The following is a 14117-nucleotide window of genomic DNA, read 5'->3' on the forward strand; positions in this document are numbered from 1 at the left end:
AACTCACTTTTATTCAAACATTGCATGCAAATCCAATAAATAACAGTATATGAAAAAAAAGTGTCTTACAATTAAGATAAATCTCTTTCATGTTTGTTTGTATATATTTGTATAAGACTTTTTTTTCTTAATTTTGTTATGTCACACCATAGGACACATTTACAGTGCAGTTCAGCTAAAATGTTAAAAAAAACCAAACAAACAGGGAAAGAATGAACTAAATTAGTGACCCCTTATATTTTCTTAAAATATCAGATTTTACACAACAGAAATATATGTTTTTTCTTTAAAAATGGTGTTTTACAAGAAAGTATTTTTGTAAAGTTTTTTACTGCCTATTTGTCAACTACCCAACTATGTTTGATTGAAACTTTAGCCTCTATTAACTTTCACTTAACTTTCCCCTAAACTGCCGAATCGGAAGCTAACTTCAGCGTCGTGCAGCTTCCGGTGCTGCTGAATACTTCCGTCCAGTTGGTGGCGGTAACAATAAACTCGGTGAAGAAGAAGAAGAAGAAAAAGAAAAAGAGGGGAGCAGAAAGCATAGAAGAAGAAGGAGGAGCGGTAGTTGTCGGTATCCTGCAGCCAGGTTCTGTTGGTGGTTCTGAGGTTCTGATCCGGTCCGGACCTGCTCCTCTTCACAGGGTTAGCTTCACAGCTAGCTGACGCTTACAACAGGTGAACTTCACGCTCAACACGACTGGTTAACACGGTGACGTCAGCAGGCTTGACGTGACGTTACGTGGTAGCTGAGTTAAAGTTTGCTCAGTGACTGAGACGGTGTCGATTTGTCCAGATTATTAGGAACACCTGGCTGAAGGTTTGTGCTTCTCATCAATAGCTGATATCAGCAGGTCTTTACATGTTTGGGAGTCACCTGTGATCGGCATGTGTTTACACCTTATTGATCATATTTTTAGGGCTTTAGGTAAATAAAGTTAATTTTTTGACCTGTATAAATAAAGCTAACGTTAATCTCAACACATTAATCAATAATGAAAGTGATTGTTAGCTGCAGTCCTGATCTGAAGATCTGTTTTATTGAACTTGATCACATTAATCCCATAAAGCTCGATTTCGCTGTAGTTCTGGAGAAGATGATCATAATCTCATTGATTAAAGTTGTAATGTGTGTGTGCGCATCTGCAGGATGGATGTGGCCCTCCAGCTCCTGGTCCTGCAGCAGCTGGCAGAGACCTGTGGGCTCAGCACGGTCCAGCAGGGCCTGCAGCAGGTCTGGAAGCTGCTGCTGCTCTGCCTGGTCTGCAGACTCTGCTTCAGGCTGGGTGAGCCGATCAGCAGGAGGTGGAACACGGGTTCCTGGGTTAGGGCTACTGGTTTCTGATCACACCTGATCAGAAACCAGGAGCCCTATGATTGATCAATGTCTTGCTGTTTCAGAGGGCGTGGACACGCTGAAGCATGTGGTGTCGCTGCTGGCGGGGACGTACGCCCTCTTCCTGTTCTTTGAGCTGCACATGCTGTGGGTGCTGCTACTGAGCGCGCTCTGTTACCTTGTCCTGCTGCTAGGCCGACACTTCAGCAGCAGGGGCCTCTTCCTCTCCATGGTCATCCTCGTCTACCTCCTCACCGGGTGAGGAAACTGGTTCCTGTTGGTGTGGTGGCACCACACAGGGACGTGTTTGTTTGTTTGTTTGTGTTGGAGTCAGACCGTCCTTGTCATTCAGTGTAAATTAATTCATTTGTTAAGTGAATTCTTGTTTTCTCATGTTTCTTTCAGAGAGCTGCATCTAATCGACACGGCGACCTGGAACAGAATCAGAGGTGAAAACTGCGCCGCTGGTCTGAAGAGGAGGTTCTGAGAGTGTTGTTGTTCTGAGAGACTCAGCTTCTCTGTTCGATGGTGAAAATGAAGTGGTGACAGTTCACAGCACGGGGTGTGGAGAGCATGTTAGACGGTTTCCACAACTGTGCATTTAATTATATTTCACAAGGCTTCTCTAAAACATTCTCAGTGTTCTGAGCTGAAACAAATGATAACAAAAAGTGATAAAATAATGACAGCAACAAGGGTCATACAAAACAGAAGAAAGTCCACACAGGGACAAGGTTTAGGGTCAGGAAGATTCAACAACAGCATGTGAGCCGCTGTACTAGGGCTGGACAATAAAACCATAACAATAATTATCGCAATATAATATTTTTTAATAACAGTATAATAAATGTTTTATAAATATTCAATAAATGTCTCATTTTATTCACTTGAATCGTACATGAATAAGGACCTTTTATTAAGATTTTTATTTTGTCGAGGAAAAGGAGTGAAAAAAGATTTTACTTTTTTTTTTTTAACTATTAGTTGACAAAGATTTTATCATGTTTTGAACATTCTGCCTCAGATTTGTGAAGTGATCCACTGTTTGGCCTCAAGGGTTGACCAGAAAGAAGAGTTTTAACCACAAATAACCACCAGGTTTCTTCAACTTTCACTCAGGAGCCAAAAGTCAGCCTTTAAACTAAATAAAGATTTGATACTTATCGTGATAATCATCGATATCGAAAGATATGAAACTTTTTATCCTGGTAGCATTTTTGGCCCTATTGTCCAGCCCTACACTGTACACAGTGTTCTAGTACTTCATGTGTTATTAATCTGAGATTGAATGAAAATGGTACCTTGAAACTAGGTGTAAGTATTTAAAGTATAGTTGTAGTGTCTGATATGAATGCAGACTTTCTGTAAACATATCTGTTCAATCTGAGATTAGTTTTCTCAGACTCAAAAAACACAGAAGACATTAAAGGAATCGGAATCAGAAAGGAAGGAATGAGGAAAGTTCCCCTTTAATAAAAATAAATACATGTAATAAAGCTGATGTTGTTTCACCTGAACCAAACATCAGAATGAACGCTTGTGATCCAGGTCCCTTTAATCAGCAAGTTTGTGTTCACATCTGAGGGACGTAACTCAGGTTTGACTTTACTCTCAGTGTTCACACACAGAATAAACAAACAGGACAACAAGAACACAAACTACAAAACAACATCAGTAGACAGAAAGAGCAGTGAGATGAACCAAAGGCTGCTGGAACAAATGAGTATTTTATACACTATTATTATGTACAGGTACTCAGTGATGAAGATGGTTTGTGTGTGTGTGTGTGTGTGTGTGTGTGTGTGTGTGTGTGTGTGTGTGTGTGTGTCAGGCTCTCAGATGGTGGTGGCCATGAAGGCCATCTCTCTGGGGTTTGACCTGGACAGAGGAGCCGTGGCCCACCTGCCCTCCTTGGCTGAGTTCCTGGGGTACGTCCTCTTTGTGGGCACCGTGGTCTTTGGCCCCTGGATCAGCTTCTCCACGTATCAGAGCGCCGTTGAAGGCAGGAAGCTGGTGAGTATCTGGTGTTTCCTGCTGGTCTTGGTGTCCAGCTCTGTGGTGGTGACATGGCGGTTTGTTCCTCAGAGCTGGGCGTGGCTGAGGAGCTCCTCCCTCTGCCTCCTGAAGAGCCAGGTCTGCTTGCTGGTCTCCACCTGCATCGCCCCGTACCTCTTCACACTGTTCATCCCCATCCAGGGAAACACCGTCACTCAGAGGTAGGGCTCCCTCAGGGCCCGGGGCCCAAACCTGCTGCAGGGGGTTCAGGGAGGTTTCAGGTCTGTGTTAACTTCGCCATGAGGCTATGACATGTGCTCAGCAGCTGACGCAGCAGAATAAACCTGCACCAGTTGGCTTTAGATCAGTGGTTCTCAACCCGGAGGGGCGTTCAGGTGCTGCTGTGTTTCTAAACTCAACAAAAACACTAACAGACAGACTGACAGAACTGCAGAAACCTGCAGAAGCACCGGGCCCTTGTGTCACGTGATCAGCAGACTGAAGTCCCCATGTGGACTTCCTGTGTTTCCCTTTAACACTTTGGTTTAGGAGGTTATAGGTTTCTTTAGGACAGGTTCAGGTGGACGTGATGAAGGTGTTAAAGTGTGTGTGTGGTTCCCAGGTGGCTGCAGGCCTATGAGAACGCAGCCTCCTTCCACTTCAGTAACTACTTTGTGGGTCACCTTAGTGAAGGAAGCAGCATGCTGGCTGGAGCCGGCTGCTCCGAGGACAAGGACCACGTCAGGTGGTGAGTCTGAACACACAGGACATCCTGTGTCTGTATGTTCTGTCCCCTGTCCTGACCCCTGTCCCTTGGCCCTCAGGGACCTGAGTGTGGTGAAGCCTCTCAGTGTGGAGTGTCCTCGCTCCATGGTTCTGGTGGTGACGTCCTGGAACATCCCCATGTCCCGATGGCTGAAGACCTGTAAGTCCTCCTGTCTGTCTGGTCCTCGCTCCAGCACAGATCAACCTGCTGCCGGGGACGCTTTGTCCATCAGCAAAAGATCAATCGATCAGTCAGTAGTCTCAGGCTCTTGAAGCCTCAGCTGCTTCCAGCTTCCAGCCAAAGTTAATATCTTTTTAGACTGAACACATTGAAGACAAGATGAAAGGCCTTTTTCAGGCCTTTTTTGTTATTTGACTTTTTTGACTGAATCAATAATCGAGAACATAATCGATAGTTCTAGGTCGTTCACCTCATTCATCAGTTTTACAGTAAACCTGTATTTCTGTGTTGCCATGGTTACTGAGCTCCGTCTTCCATGTCCCTCAGACGTCTTTAGAAATGCCATGAAACTGGGGACCTTTCCAGCCATCCTGGTGACGTACACAGCCAGCGCATTACTGCACGTGAGTACACACACTGTGGGTAGTACAGAGCATGTAGTACTGCATATAATGTATATCATGAATTACTACACTGACGTCATGTGAGAGACACAACCTGCAAATATTGGCCCTTAATCTGGTTTCCTGCAGCGGTATGAACCGAACATAAACATTTTGCTGTGATTTATTTGGAATAAACGGATCAAACTGATGCTGAAATGATGACCTCATGATGCTGATGTGTTAAAAATATGACTTCATGATTTGTCAAAAGCAAACATCTTTTAAAATGCTTGTTTTCTGAATAGAGTTTGGCGTGACCAGGGCTAAGCTAACTCGTTTCATAGTCAACGACAGCTGGAATCAAGTTACAGACACGTAGTTTCTGCTTTTCCTTTTCTGCTGCTGTAAAAACATGAAGCAGAAAGTTCATATAGTCACACTGCAGTCTGGGTGAATACTCGACTCTGATTGGCTGCAGAGTGTCCATTCAGTAGTAGTCGAATCAGTGGCTGAAGAAAGAGAAGTTGAAAAGAAAAGCAGACACAGAGTAAACACCAGGAGGAGGAAAGAGATCAACACACTGATTCTAACCCTAACCCTTCTGATAACCTGCTTGTGTTTCACACAGAGAGAGAGAGAGAGAGGATGCTGATTGGCTGACTGTCTCTTAACGTGTTGGTTGTCTTCTTCAGGGTCTGAGCTTTCACCTGGGAGCGGTTCTGCTCTCACTGGGCTTCATCACATACGTTGAGCACGGTATGAAGAACAATTCTGCTTGTACACACGAGTATTTGTGTACTTTTTCCCAGGGCTGGTCCAGTGTAAACCTTTTCAAACCAGTTCAATGTTAAGCCCAAGACCGGACTGGTAATACAGAACTTCAATACTAGGTGTCTTTAAGTTTCCAGCATCATTTCACAGCTTAGCTAGCAGTTTAGCTCCACGCCACCTCTGCTGCAGACAGTGCTGCTGATGATAATAATAATAGATTAGATTTACAGTCGCCTCCAAAAGTATTGGAACGGTCAGGCAAATTCCTTTGTTTTTGTTGTTCACTGAAGACATTTGGGTTTAAGATCAAAAGATGAGACAAGAGTTCAGAATGTCAGCTTTTATTTCCTGGTATTCACATCTAGATGTGTTAAACAACTCAGGACAAACCACCGTTTGTTTGAACTCACCCATTTTTCAAGTGAGCAAAAGTAATGGAACAAATAATCTTAAAGTAAATAACATTTCATATTTGGTGGCAGAACCCTTGCTTGCAATAACTGCCTCAAGCCTGCGACCCATCGACATCACCAAACTGTTGCATTCTTCATTTGTGATGCTATTCCAGGCTTTTACCGCAGCTTCTTTCACTTTCTGTTTGTTTCGGGGTGTTTCTCCCTTCAGTCTCCTCTTAAGGAGGTGAAATGCATGCTCTATTGGGTTAATGTCAGCTGATTGACTTGGCCAGTCTAAAACCTTCCACTTTTTCCCTGATGAAGTCCTTTGTTTTGTTGGCAGTGTGCTTTGGCTCATTGTCCTGCTGCAGGATAAACGTCCTTCCCATTAGTTTCAATGCTTTTCTCCGTAAATTGGCAGACAAAATGTTTCTGTCCACTTCTAAAATCATTCTGCTGCTACCATCATCAGTTCCATCATCAATAAATATTAATGAGCCTGTTCCAGAAGAAGCCATGCTCGCCCAAGCCATGACATTACCTCCAGCATGCTTCACACATGAGCTTGTATGCTTCGGATCATCAGCAGTTCCTTTCTTTCTCCACACTTTGGCCTTTCCATCACTTTGCTAGAGATTAATCTTGGTCTCATCAGTCCATAGGATTCTGTTCCAGAACTTTTGCAGCTCATCTCTGTACTTCTTTGCAAATTTCACTCTGGCCTTCCGATTCTTGCTGCTGATGAGTGGTTTGCATCTTGTGGTGTGGCCTCTAGATTTCTTCCAACTTCTTCCAACAGTGGATTGTGATACCTTCACCCTGCACTGTGGATGTCGTTGGTGATGTCACTTACTGATGTTTTAGGGTTTTCTTCACAGCTCTCACCATATTTCTGTCATCAGCTACTGTTGTTTTCCTTGGCCGACCTGTTGGACGTCTGTTGCTCAGTACACCAGCAGTTTCTTTCTTTTTCAGGACGTTCCACATTGTTGTGCCCAATGTTTGTCCAATGGCTCTGGTCGATTTTCCTTCTTTTCTCAGCTTGACAGTGGCTTGCTTTTCTCCCACAGACAGCTCTCTGGTCTTCATGTTGGTTTATCCTCTTTAACAGGAAATGCAGTCTTTATAGGTTTGAACCAAGGATGAAAACTTAGACTAGTCATGCAGAGCTATTTAATGTGTGGACAATCAACCTAAAAGGCAACACCTGGGCAACAAGAAACATCTAGCAGTCACACGTTCCAATAGTTTCGCTCACTTGAAAAATGGGTGGGTTCAAACAAAGGGTGGTCAGTCCTGAGTTGTTTAACACATCTAGATGTGAATACCAGGAAATGAGAGCTGAAATTCTGAACTCTTGTCTCATCTTTTGATCTTAAACCCAAATGTCTTGCCATTTGCCTTACCATTCCAATACTTTTGGAGGGGACTGTAAATAGCGCTTTTCTAAATACTCAGACGCTTTACAGATTGAAAGTAATTGGTTAAACAAAAGAAGGGAAGAAGGTTGCCTGGGAAATGGGAACAGGAAAAGGCGACGTGTAGAGGTGTGGCGAGGAGAGGCAGGGAGTTTAAAGTGGATTCTGAATTTAACAAGAAGCCTCTGGAGGTTGTGAAGGACTGGGGTGGTCTCTGAGACAGGGGGAGGTGAGCATGCTGGCAGCAGAGTTCTGGATGGACTGAAGTTTATTTTTGGTCTGTGAACAATAGAGGACGCTGCTGCAGTAGTCTGGAAGAGATGAGGGCGTGGGTGAGTTTCTGCAGCAGTAAAGGACAGCGAGGGCTGGAGGGCAGCCATGTTCTTCATGTGGAAGAAGGCAGTTTATGTAACCTGATTGACGTGGGGTCAAGAAAGAGTGCTGAGAGTGTCAGCAACAGCCAACATTTCCCATCATGACTAGTGCCGGACTGAGTAGTTTAAGTAATGCTGTCTTCAGAACATGCTGATTTCTAGCTTTAAGCATCTGTGAGGGAGTCCGGCTTCTCTGTTGTGTTTGAGTTCTTGTCCCGTGGGCTGGACGTCATTGAAGGCTCAACGCTGCTGAGAACAACATCTTATAATGACAAATCAGCTGGCTTTATAAAATCAAACCGTTTAAGCTTGTACACTGGACCGAACTGGCAAAACCAGAAACTGACCCAAACCTGCTTTGTACCGCTGTGAATCGGTGATCGTGGACTGTGTTAATTAATGGTCCCTGCTGCTGTTTGCTCGTCCTCAGTTCTGAGAAAGAAGCTCGCATCCATCTTCAGTGCCTGCATCCTGTCCAGACCCTGCAGCTCAGACTGCAGCCATCAGCACAAGAAGGTACAGCTCTACACATCGAGGTACACATACAGGAGTGTCAGGAGGGAGGAGTTATTTCCTCGACCCTCATGATGTAGTCTGCACAGAGATGTCTGTCCTTCTGTCTCGGAGACAGAAACAGAACGAGGTCCAGGCTAAAGCTTCTTAATGAAGGGGTCGCCGTCTGTCCTTCTGTCCTGGTCTGCAGAAATACTGGGTAATGTTGCTGAACCTGGTCTTCAGCTTCCTGGCCATTTTCCACCTCACCTACCTGGGCTCTATGTTTGATCCTGGGGTCGACGAACAGGAAGTAGAAGAGGTAAGAGCGCCCTGAGTCCACATGGCCCAGTCCTGCATAGACCTGCACAGACTGACTTCTTCTCTCTGCATGTGTTCTGGTCTGCAGGGTTACGCAGCCGTCCACACCATCCAGAGGTGGTCTGAACTGAACTGGGCCAGCCACTGGATCGTGTTTGCCAGCTGGGTCTTCTACCGGCTGATTCAGTGACGCAGACGGCAGAAACCTGGAGGTGCAGCGTGAGGACGGGGTACCTGATGGGGAGGGGGGGCGAGCTAGGTGTGAAGATGGAGATGACAGACCTGATGGCAGACGGTCTCTGATTCATCTGGAAGGTTTGAGTCTGACTGGACTGAGAACAAAACGTCAGAGCTCCCAGCACACTAACATCTTGTTCACTTACTCACTTTGGTCAGAACTGGTTCTTTTGGTGTTAAAGTCTGGAAACGTTTCAGTATGTGATGAGAGTTTTTACTGTGATGGTTCAGGTGTTCCCTCTTTTTTACTTTTCCTATTAAATGTTTCTATGTCACCGAGCTGCTGTCTGTGATCATTAGGAGGCTGACAGCGTGACGAGGCTGCAGAGAGGGAGGCAGTGATCATTATGGAATTATCGCTAGAAAACTGCTAATTAAATGTTATGTATCAGTACATGAAGTGTGGACCGTGCTGTGAAAATGTGTACATCAAAAGATTTTTGGCACAGAAAGGGCTCACTTCCTGTTGCCAGTAGGTGGCGCTATGATCTCTTGCTGTATTGATGCTTTGTTGATGTTTGTATGTTGTTCCTCTAATATAAGTCATTTTGGATAAAAGCATCTGCCAAATCAGTAAATGTAATGTAGATGTGTTCAGGGCAGGACAAACATGTAAAGTTAGGTACAGATCTGAGCATGTACACTGACGTTATAACAACTTCCTTTTTCATGGCGAATCATCGATTTTCAACGCCATGGCACGTTGTGAAGTTTGATGAAACCTTACAGGTGAACTGAACCTGATGGAACCTGTAAATCACAAAAAATGACCATTAAATCCAACATGGCCGACTTCCTGTTGGCTGTAGGGCATTGCTCCCAGAAGCTTCTTGTAGGTGTGGACATGATACATCTTCCACAAAGATTTTGTAAATTTCGGAGAAACGTGGCTGCTCTGTAGGGGGCGCTAACGAGCCATTTTGCCACGCCCATGCACGAAAACACAGGACATGGAGATTTTCATGGGATTTAAATTTTGTCCAAAGTTTGGTGAGTTTTCGTTTAGTGTCTCATTAGCAGAAAGAAAGAAAAAGAATTCCTTCAGATTGAACAGGGTGAAACATTAAAACAGAACCACAGAAAGTAGAACCTACTGTGTACTGTGTAGTACTACTGTGTACTACAGTTGTGATGGCAGCACGTATGTTCGCTCCTAGCAGAGATAAGTAAACCTCTGGCAGGATGGACTTGGACCCCCACCTGTCCTCCTACCTGGATCTAGTCAATCATTAATGTTTCCAGTCAGACAGGAAGTGTTCAGGTCCACGCGGATTCCACAGACAGAGGTGTGGGGGAGCCAGGTGTGTTTGCTGCTGTGGCGTTAATGAAAGCAGGTGTTTGTAGCTGACTAACGGGCCGACAGCTGTTACCTGTGTTTGTTGTGAGACAGGTGGAAGGAGAGGCGAGAATGGGAAGAGGGGCCAACTGTAGCTGGATCGGGCCTGAGATCCCTCTGTCATCACAGATCTTCAGCGGTGAGTAACGTTCTGTCAGTCCAGCTCTGCTGGGCTGTGGGTTCAGGTCCCAGAAGGATAAACACCTGAGACCAGGTAACTAAAGGAACATGCTGATATAGGCTGTGCAGTTTGTTTTGTAGTCTTTGTATTCAGGTCTGAAAGTGTACAGGAGGCAGACCTTAATAAATAATGATAGTAAGTAAGTTTAGAAACCTGTCACAGCCTCTTTCTTCTGAAAAAAACATCAGAAAATACTGGAAAACATTTGGAAAGTAATTACAGAAATAGTGATTTACACTGGAGGACATCTGTATTAGGACACATTCAGGACTGTGGAGGAAAAACACCAGGAAACTACACCTGCAGTGTTTTATTACCTTAAACAAGAAGGAGAAAACATCCCCAAACATCTTTTTAACAGGAAATGTTAAACACGAGTTGTATCAGCTCGAACCCTCCTGAAATAATGTGAAACATTGTAATGAACACGGGAGAAGCTGCTGGAGCAAATGACACACGAAGGAAGTCATTGTTAAATCAGTCCAGCTCTTCAGTCCACAGAACAAAACAGAGGCTGACTGGTGAGCCCGCTCTCTGGACACAGCGTTTGTCTATACAGACCTTTGTTCCTGCATTCTTACTGGGCATTACTGGAGAACTGCACATCAAGAAAGGAGCTGTTAAAATACAAACTAAAAACAACATAGCAGTACCTCAGCTGAGCCCTTCAATAAATACATCAAATGCTAGGAGCAGTCTACAGCCTCTGTCATCCACATTAGACTAATAACATACCTTTATTAGTATACTGGTCCTAGTAGTTCTACTTTACCATCAGGCAGCAGTAACAGAATCAATTCAGCAGCTACAGCAGGTTCAGTAGTTTTTGTTTCATTAACCCAGAAACAGATCTGACTTGTGGTTAGCCTCTACGCTAATCAAACCACAAACAGGAAACCATCATATTAACATCAGGGATCAACCCTGTGGAGCTGTTAGGGACTGATGTAACGGATGAAGCAGCAGAACCAAAAGCACTTTGTTGCACCTGCCTCGAGCCTCTCCCTCCAGCTTTTCAGCACTACCTCTGTGTTCCAGGTTTTAATGTATGATCTTTGAAGCACAAATAACTGGGTCAGGGTTTGGTCTGAACCGTTTCATCATGTTCTGATGTGGAGTGTCTGATTGATGTGTGTCAAAAACTGCAGTTTTTGTTTGTATTGTTATACTCTGTGGTTTATCACCCCAGCTGTGCAGCGGCCCAACGGGAAACTCTTGGTTGTGTGTGTGTTTACAGCCATTAAAGACGAGCTGTGGCTCTTCCTCATCCCGGCCGGTCTGGCACTCATTTTGCTGGGCGTGTTCCTGGAAGAGGTGGGCTTCCTTCTGCGCCACAGCCCCTCGTCCAGACGCCGGCGCCTCTACCTGTGGATATTAGGAATGTACCCGGTAACGTCAGCCTCCTCCTCCTGCTGAAATCTGTTGTTCTGGTCCGATGAGCTCTGCTCGTGTCTCACTCTGTGAATGTTGTCTCTGCCCAGGTCTTCATCTTCACCTCCCTCATAGCGCTGTATGTGCCGCGTTCGTCCTCGCTCTGTAATTTCATCGCTTCACTGTGAGTCAGCCTGTTCTGGATAACCTGCAGTCACACAGCTGCACGCCGCCTCGTCTGACCGTGTGTGTGTGTGTGTGTGCGCGCGCAGGTATCACTCCATCACCCTGCTGAAGTTCATGGGTCTGATCACTGACTTCTTTGGAGGGAAAGCTCGTATGTTGGCTGCCTTGTCTGGACAGCAGGTATCTCCAGATCCTTTCCCCTGCTGCTGCTGCTGCTGTCTCCCTCTGGTGGCCATCAACAGGTACGCACACACAAGTGGGAGACACTCCACCTGTAGAGTCACTAAAGTCAGAGATGATGTGCGGAGCTCACTTCTTCTTCTTCTTCTTCTGCAGCAGCAGCCGGGGCTGGATGATGGCGGCTGTGCTGCAGCTCTCTGTTGTCCGCAGCGTCCTCTTCTTTGTCACCCTGGTTCTGTGGACGGATGAACAGTACGACTACGGTGATGTGGGTCTTTGTTCACATCTCCACCTGTCTGATGTATTTTATAGGGAAGAGGGGTCTTATTTCATGTGTTCCCATCAGGGTTTTAAACATCAGATGTTTAACTGAGTCTGTATTAGAACTATGTCAGAGAGGAACCAAACGTCTGCTCTAAACTTGTGAGAGTGTTTAAAGCCGTGTGGAGAGACGATGCGTCTTCATAAACAACCAGCTTTGTCCTTCACTGACAGTGTTGCAAGTCTTTGTTGTTCAGATGGGAACTAACAAATACGACGTCTCATAACTAAAGGCATGCTCATCTGGCTGCATTCAGACTGCAGCTAAAGTGACTCAGATCTGATGTGTTTTTAACAGGTCACACAGACTCTGATCTGTTCCACTTCGGATCTGAGCCACTGTCATATGTGGTCCAAATCAGATCCAGGTCGGACTGTTTGAAATGATGGTCAGAGTTCATGTGACCATCGTCACATGTGTGCTACCTGTCTGGGCTGAGACAGTACAGAGAGCTGTTGGGTTCCTACTCGCTGTCCAGAAACTGTAATGAAGGCAGTGAAATAATGAACATTTGTCCTAAATCAGGAGGAACTGGGAGAGACAAAGACAAACAGGAGTCTGAAAATCAGGAGGGTTAGCAGTATGGGACACATCTGTTTCTGTCACTTCCCATGAAGTGCTCCAGGAGAGGCTGATACCTACCCCTGTCTAAAGTCCACAGGTCGTCCTCCAAGCAGCCCTGCATGAGCTGAAGGATAACATCACTGATGGCCATCTTGTTGTTCTCCAGGTGGATTCAGTGAACCCTAACCTGTACGTGAACGCTATCATCGGTGTGTCCACCTTCGTGTCCTTCTACGGCCACCTGCTGTTCTACAAAGCCACTAAGAGGGCTCTACCCGGATATGGACTGAGGGCCAAGTTCGTCTGCGTCATCGTGGTGCTGGTGCTGTGTGGCCTGCAGAGCAGCATCTTAGAGACCATGGGGGCTCTGGAGGTCATCCCCTGCACGCCCCCCTTCTCCGTCCTGACCAGGTCCCAGTGTAAGTGGCATCTGGGCTCTTCTAGTCTCAGTCTCACACCAGGTTCACCATCTATCTAATGTATCAGCACAAAGCAGAGACCAGGCGGGAACACAAGAGCTCTGTCTGGAAAGGTTCTGCTGATGTTCTCTTTCAGTTTGCTTTGACTAGTTTGACAAAATAATCTCACCTCAAGGTCACTTTCAGCTGCAGCTCATGGTCTGTCCTCAGTGGACAGCTGGAGGACAGGGTTCCACACATACTCAAGCAACCATGAGATGTGGCTGAAAGCCGCGACGTCACTGTGCACTGACTCACAGTCGAACACTAGGAGAAAACAGGCACACTGACAGAATCAACACATCGGGACTCACTTTGACCCAGGTCCTGGTCTGTATGGGTTGTACACACTGCATCACACTGCTTTAGATCCATAGCAGTCTGAATGCAACAACAGAAAAGAACTTTTGTTCTTTGGTCCCTGTAGATATTCAGACCTGTGGTCCCTGTGGTCGCTGTAGACATTCAGACCTGTGGTCGCTGTAGACATTCAGACCTGTGGTCTCTGTAGACATTCAGACCTGTGGTCGCTGTAGACATTCAGACCTGTGGTCCCTGTAGATATTCAGACCTGTGGTCCCTGTGGTCGCTGTAGACATTCAGACCTGTGGTCCCTGTGGTCTCTGTAGACATTCAGACCTGTGGTCCCTGTGGTCTCTGTAGACATTCAGACCTGTGGTCGCTGTGGACATTCAGACCTGTGGTCCCTGTGGTCGCTGTAGACATTCAGACCTGTGGTCCCTGTGGTCGCTGTAGACATTCAGACCTGTGGTCCCTGTGGTCTCTGTAGACATTCAGACCTGTGGTCCCTGTGGTCTCTGTAGACATTCAGACCTGTGGTCCCTGTG

At 45.8% G+C, this 14117-nt stretch overlaps 2 protein-coding genes across 6 annotated transcripts in view; both read left to right on the forward strand.

Annotated features, from left to right (window-relative positions):
- Positions 1-485: 485 nt before the first annotated feature.
- LOC123974602 (protein-serine O-palmitoleoyltransferase porcupine-like) lies at positions 486-8950 on the forward strand. 3 transcript variants are annotated; one of them, XR_006825892.1, is made up of 13 exons: positions 486-820; positions 1150-1286; positions 1402-1594; positions 1742-1785; positions 3168-3349; positions 3422-3552; positions 3954-4079; positions 4156-4256; positions 4605-4681; positions 5356-5419; positions 8052-8157; positions 8253-8435; positions 8523-8950. XR_006825892.1 is itself a non-coding variant. In XM_046055425.1 (13 exons), the coding sequence occupies exons 2-13, from the start codon at positions 1151-1153 to the stop codon at positions 8622-8624; spliced, it is 1353 nt and encodes a 450-aa protein (XP_045911381.1). In that variant the 5' UTR covers positions 490-820; position 1150; the 3' UTR covers positions 8625-8950. The 3 variants fall into 3 exon arrangements, 2 of the variants coding, with proteins under 2 accessions (XP_045911381.1, XP_045911380.1); XM_046055425.1 differs by having other exon boundaries at positions 490-820; positions 8052-8137; positions 8325-8435; XM_046055424.1 differs by having other exon boundaries at positions 493-678; positions 8052-8137; positions 8325-8435.
- Positions 8951-9303: 353 nt separating this feature from the next.
- Positions 9304-14117, forward strand: part of LOC123974601 (histone-lysine N-methyltransferase SUV39H1-like) — a 22961-nt gene continuing 18147 nt past the window's right edge. Inside the window, exons 1-6 of one of the 3 annotated variants that reach the window (XM_046055420.1) lie at positions 9304-10146; positions 11426-11577; positions 11670-11743; positions 11832-11987; positions 12082-12193; positions 12978-13230. In XM_046055420.1, coding sequence (XP_045911376.1) covers positions 10080-10146; positions 11426-11577; positions 11670-11743; positions 11832-11987; positions 12082-12193; positions 12978-13230 — 814 coding nt within the window. In that variant the 5' untranslated portion in view covers positions 9304-10079. Of the gene's footprint in view, positions 10147-10684; positions 11578-11669; positions 11744-11831; positions 11988-12081; positions 12194-12977; positions 13231-14117 lie in introns of those variants that run through there. The other 2 variants (XM_046055418.1, XM_046055421.1) reach the window with 2 other exon arrangements.

Source organism: Micropterus dolomieu, linkage group LG08 (genome assembly GCF_021292245.1).
Source record: "Micropterus dolomieu isolate WLL.071019.BEF.003 ecotype Adirondacks linkage group LG08, ASM2129224v1, whole genome shotgun sequence".
NCBI classification, from domain to species: Eukaryota; Metazoa; Chordata; class Actinopteri; order Centrarchiformes; family Centrarchidae; genus Micropterus; species Micropterus dolomieu.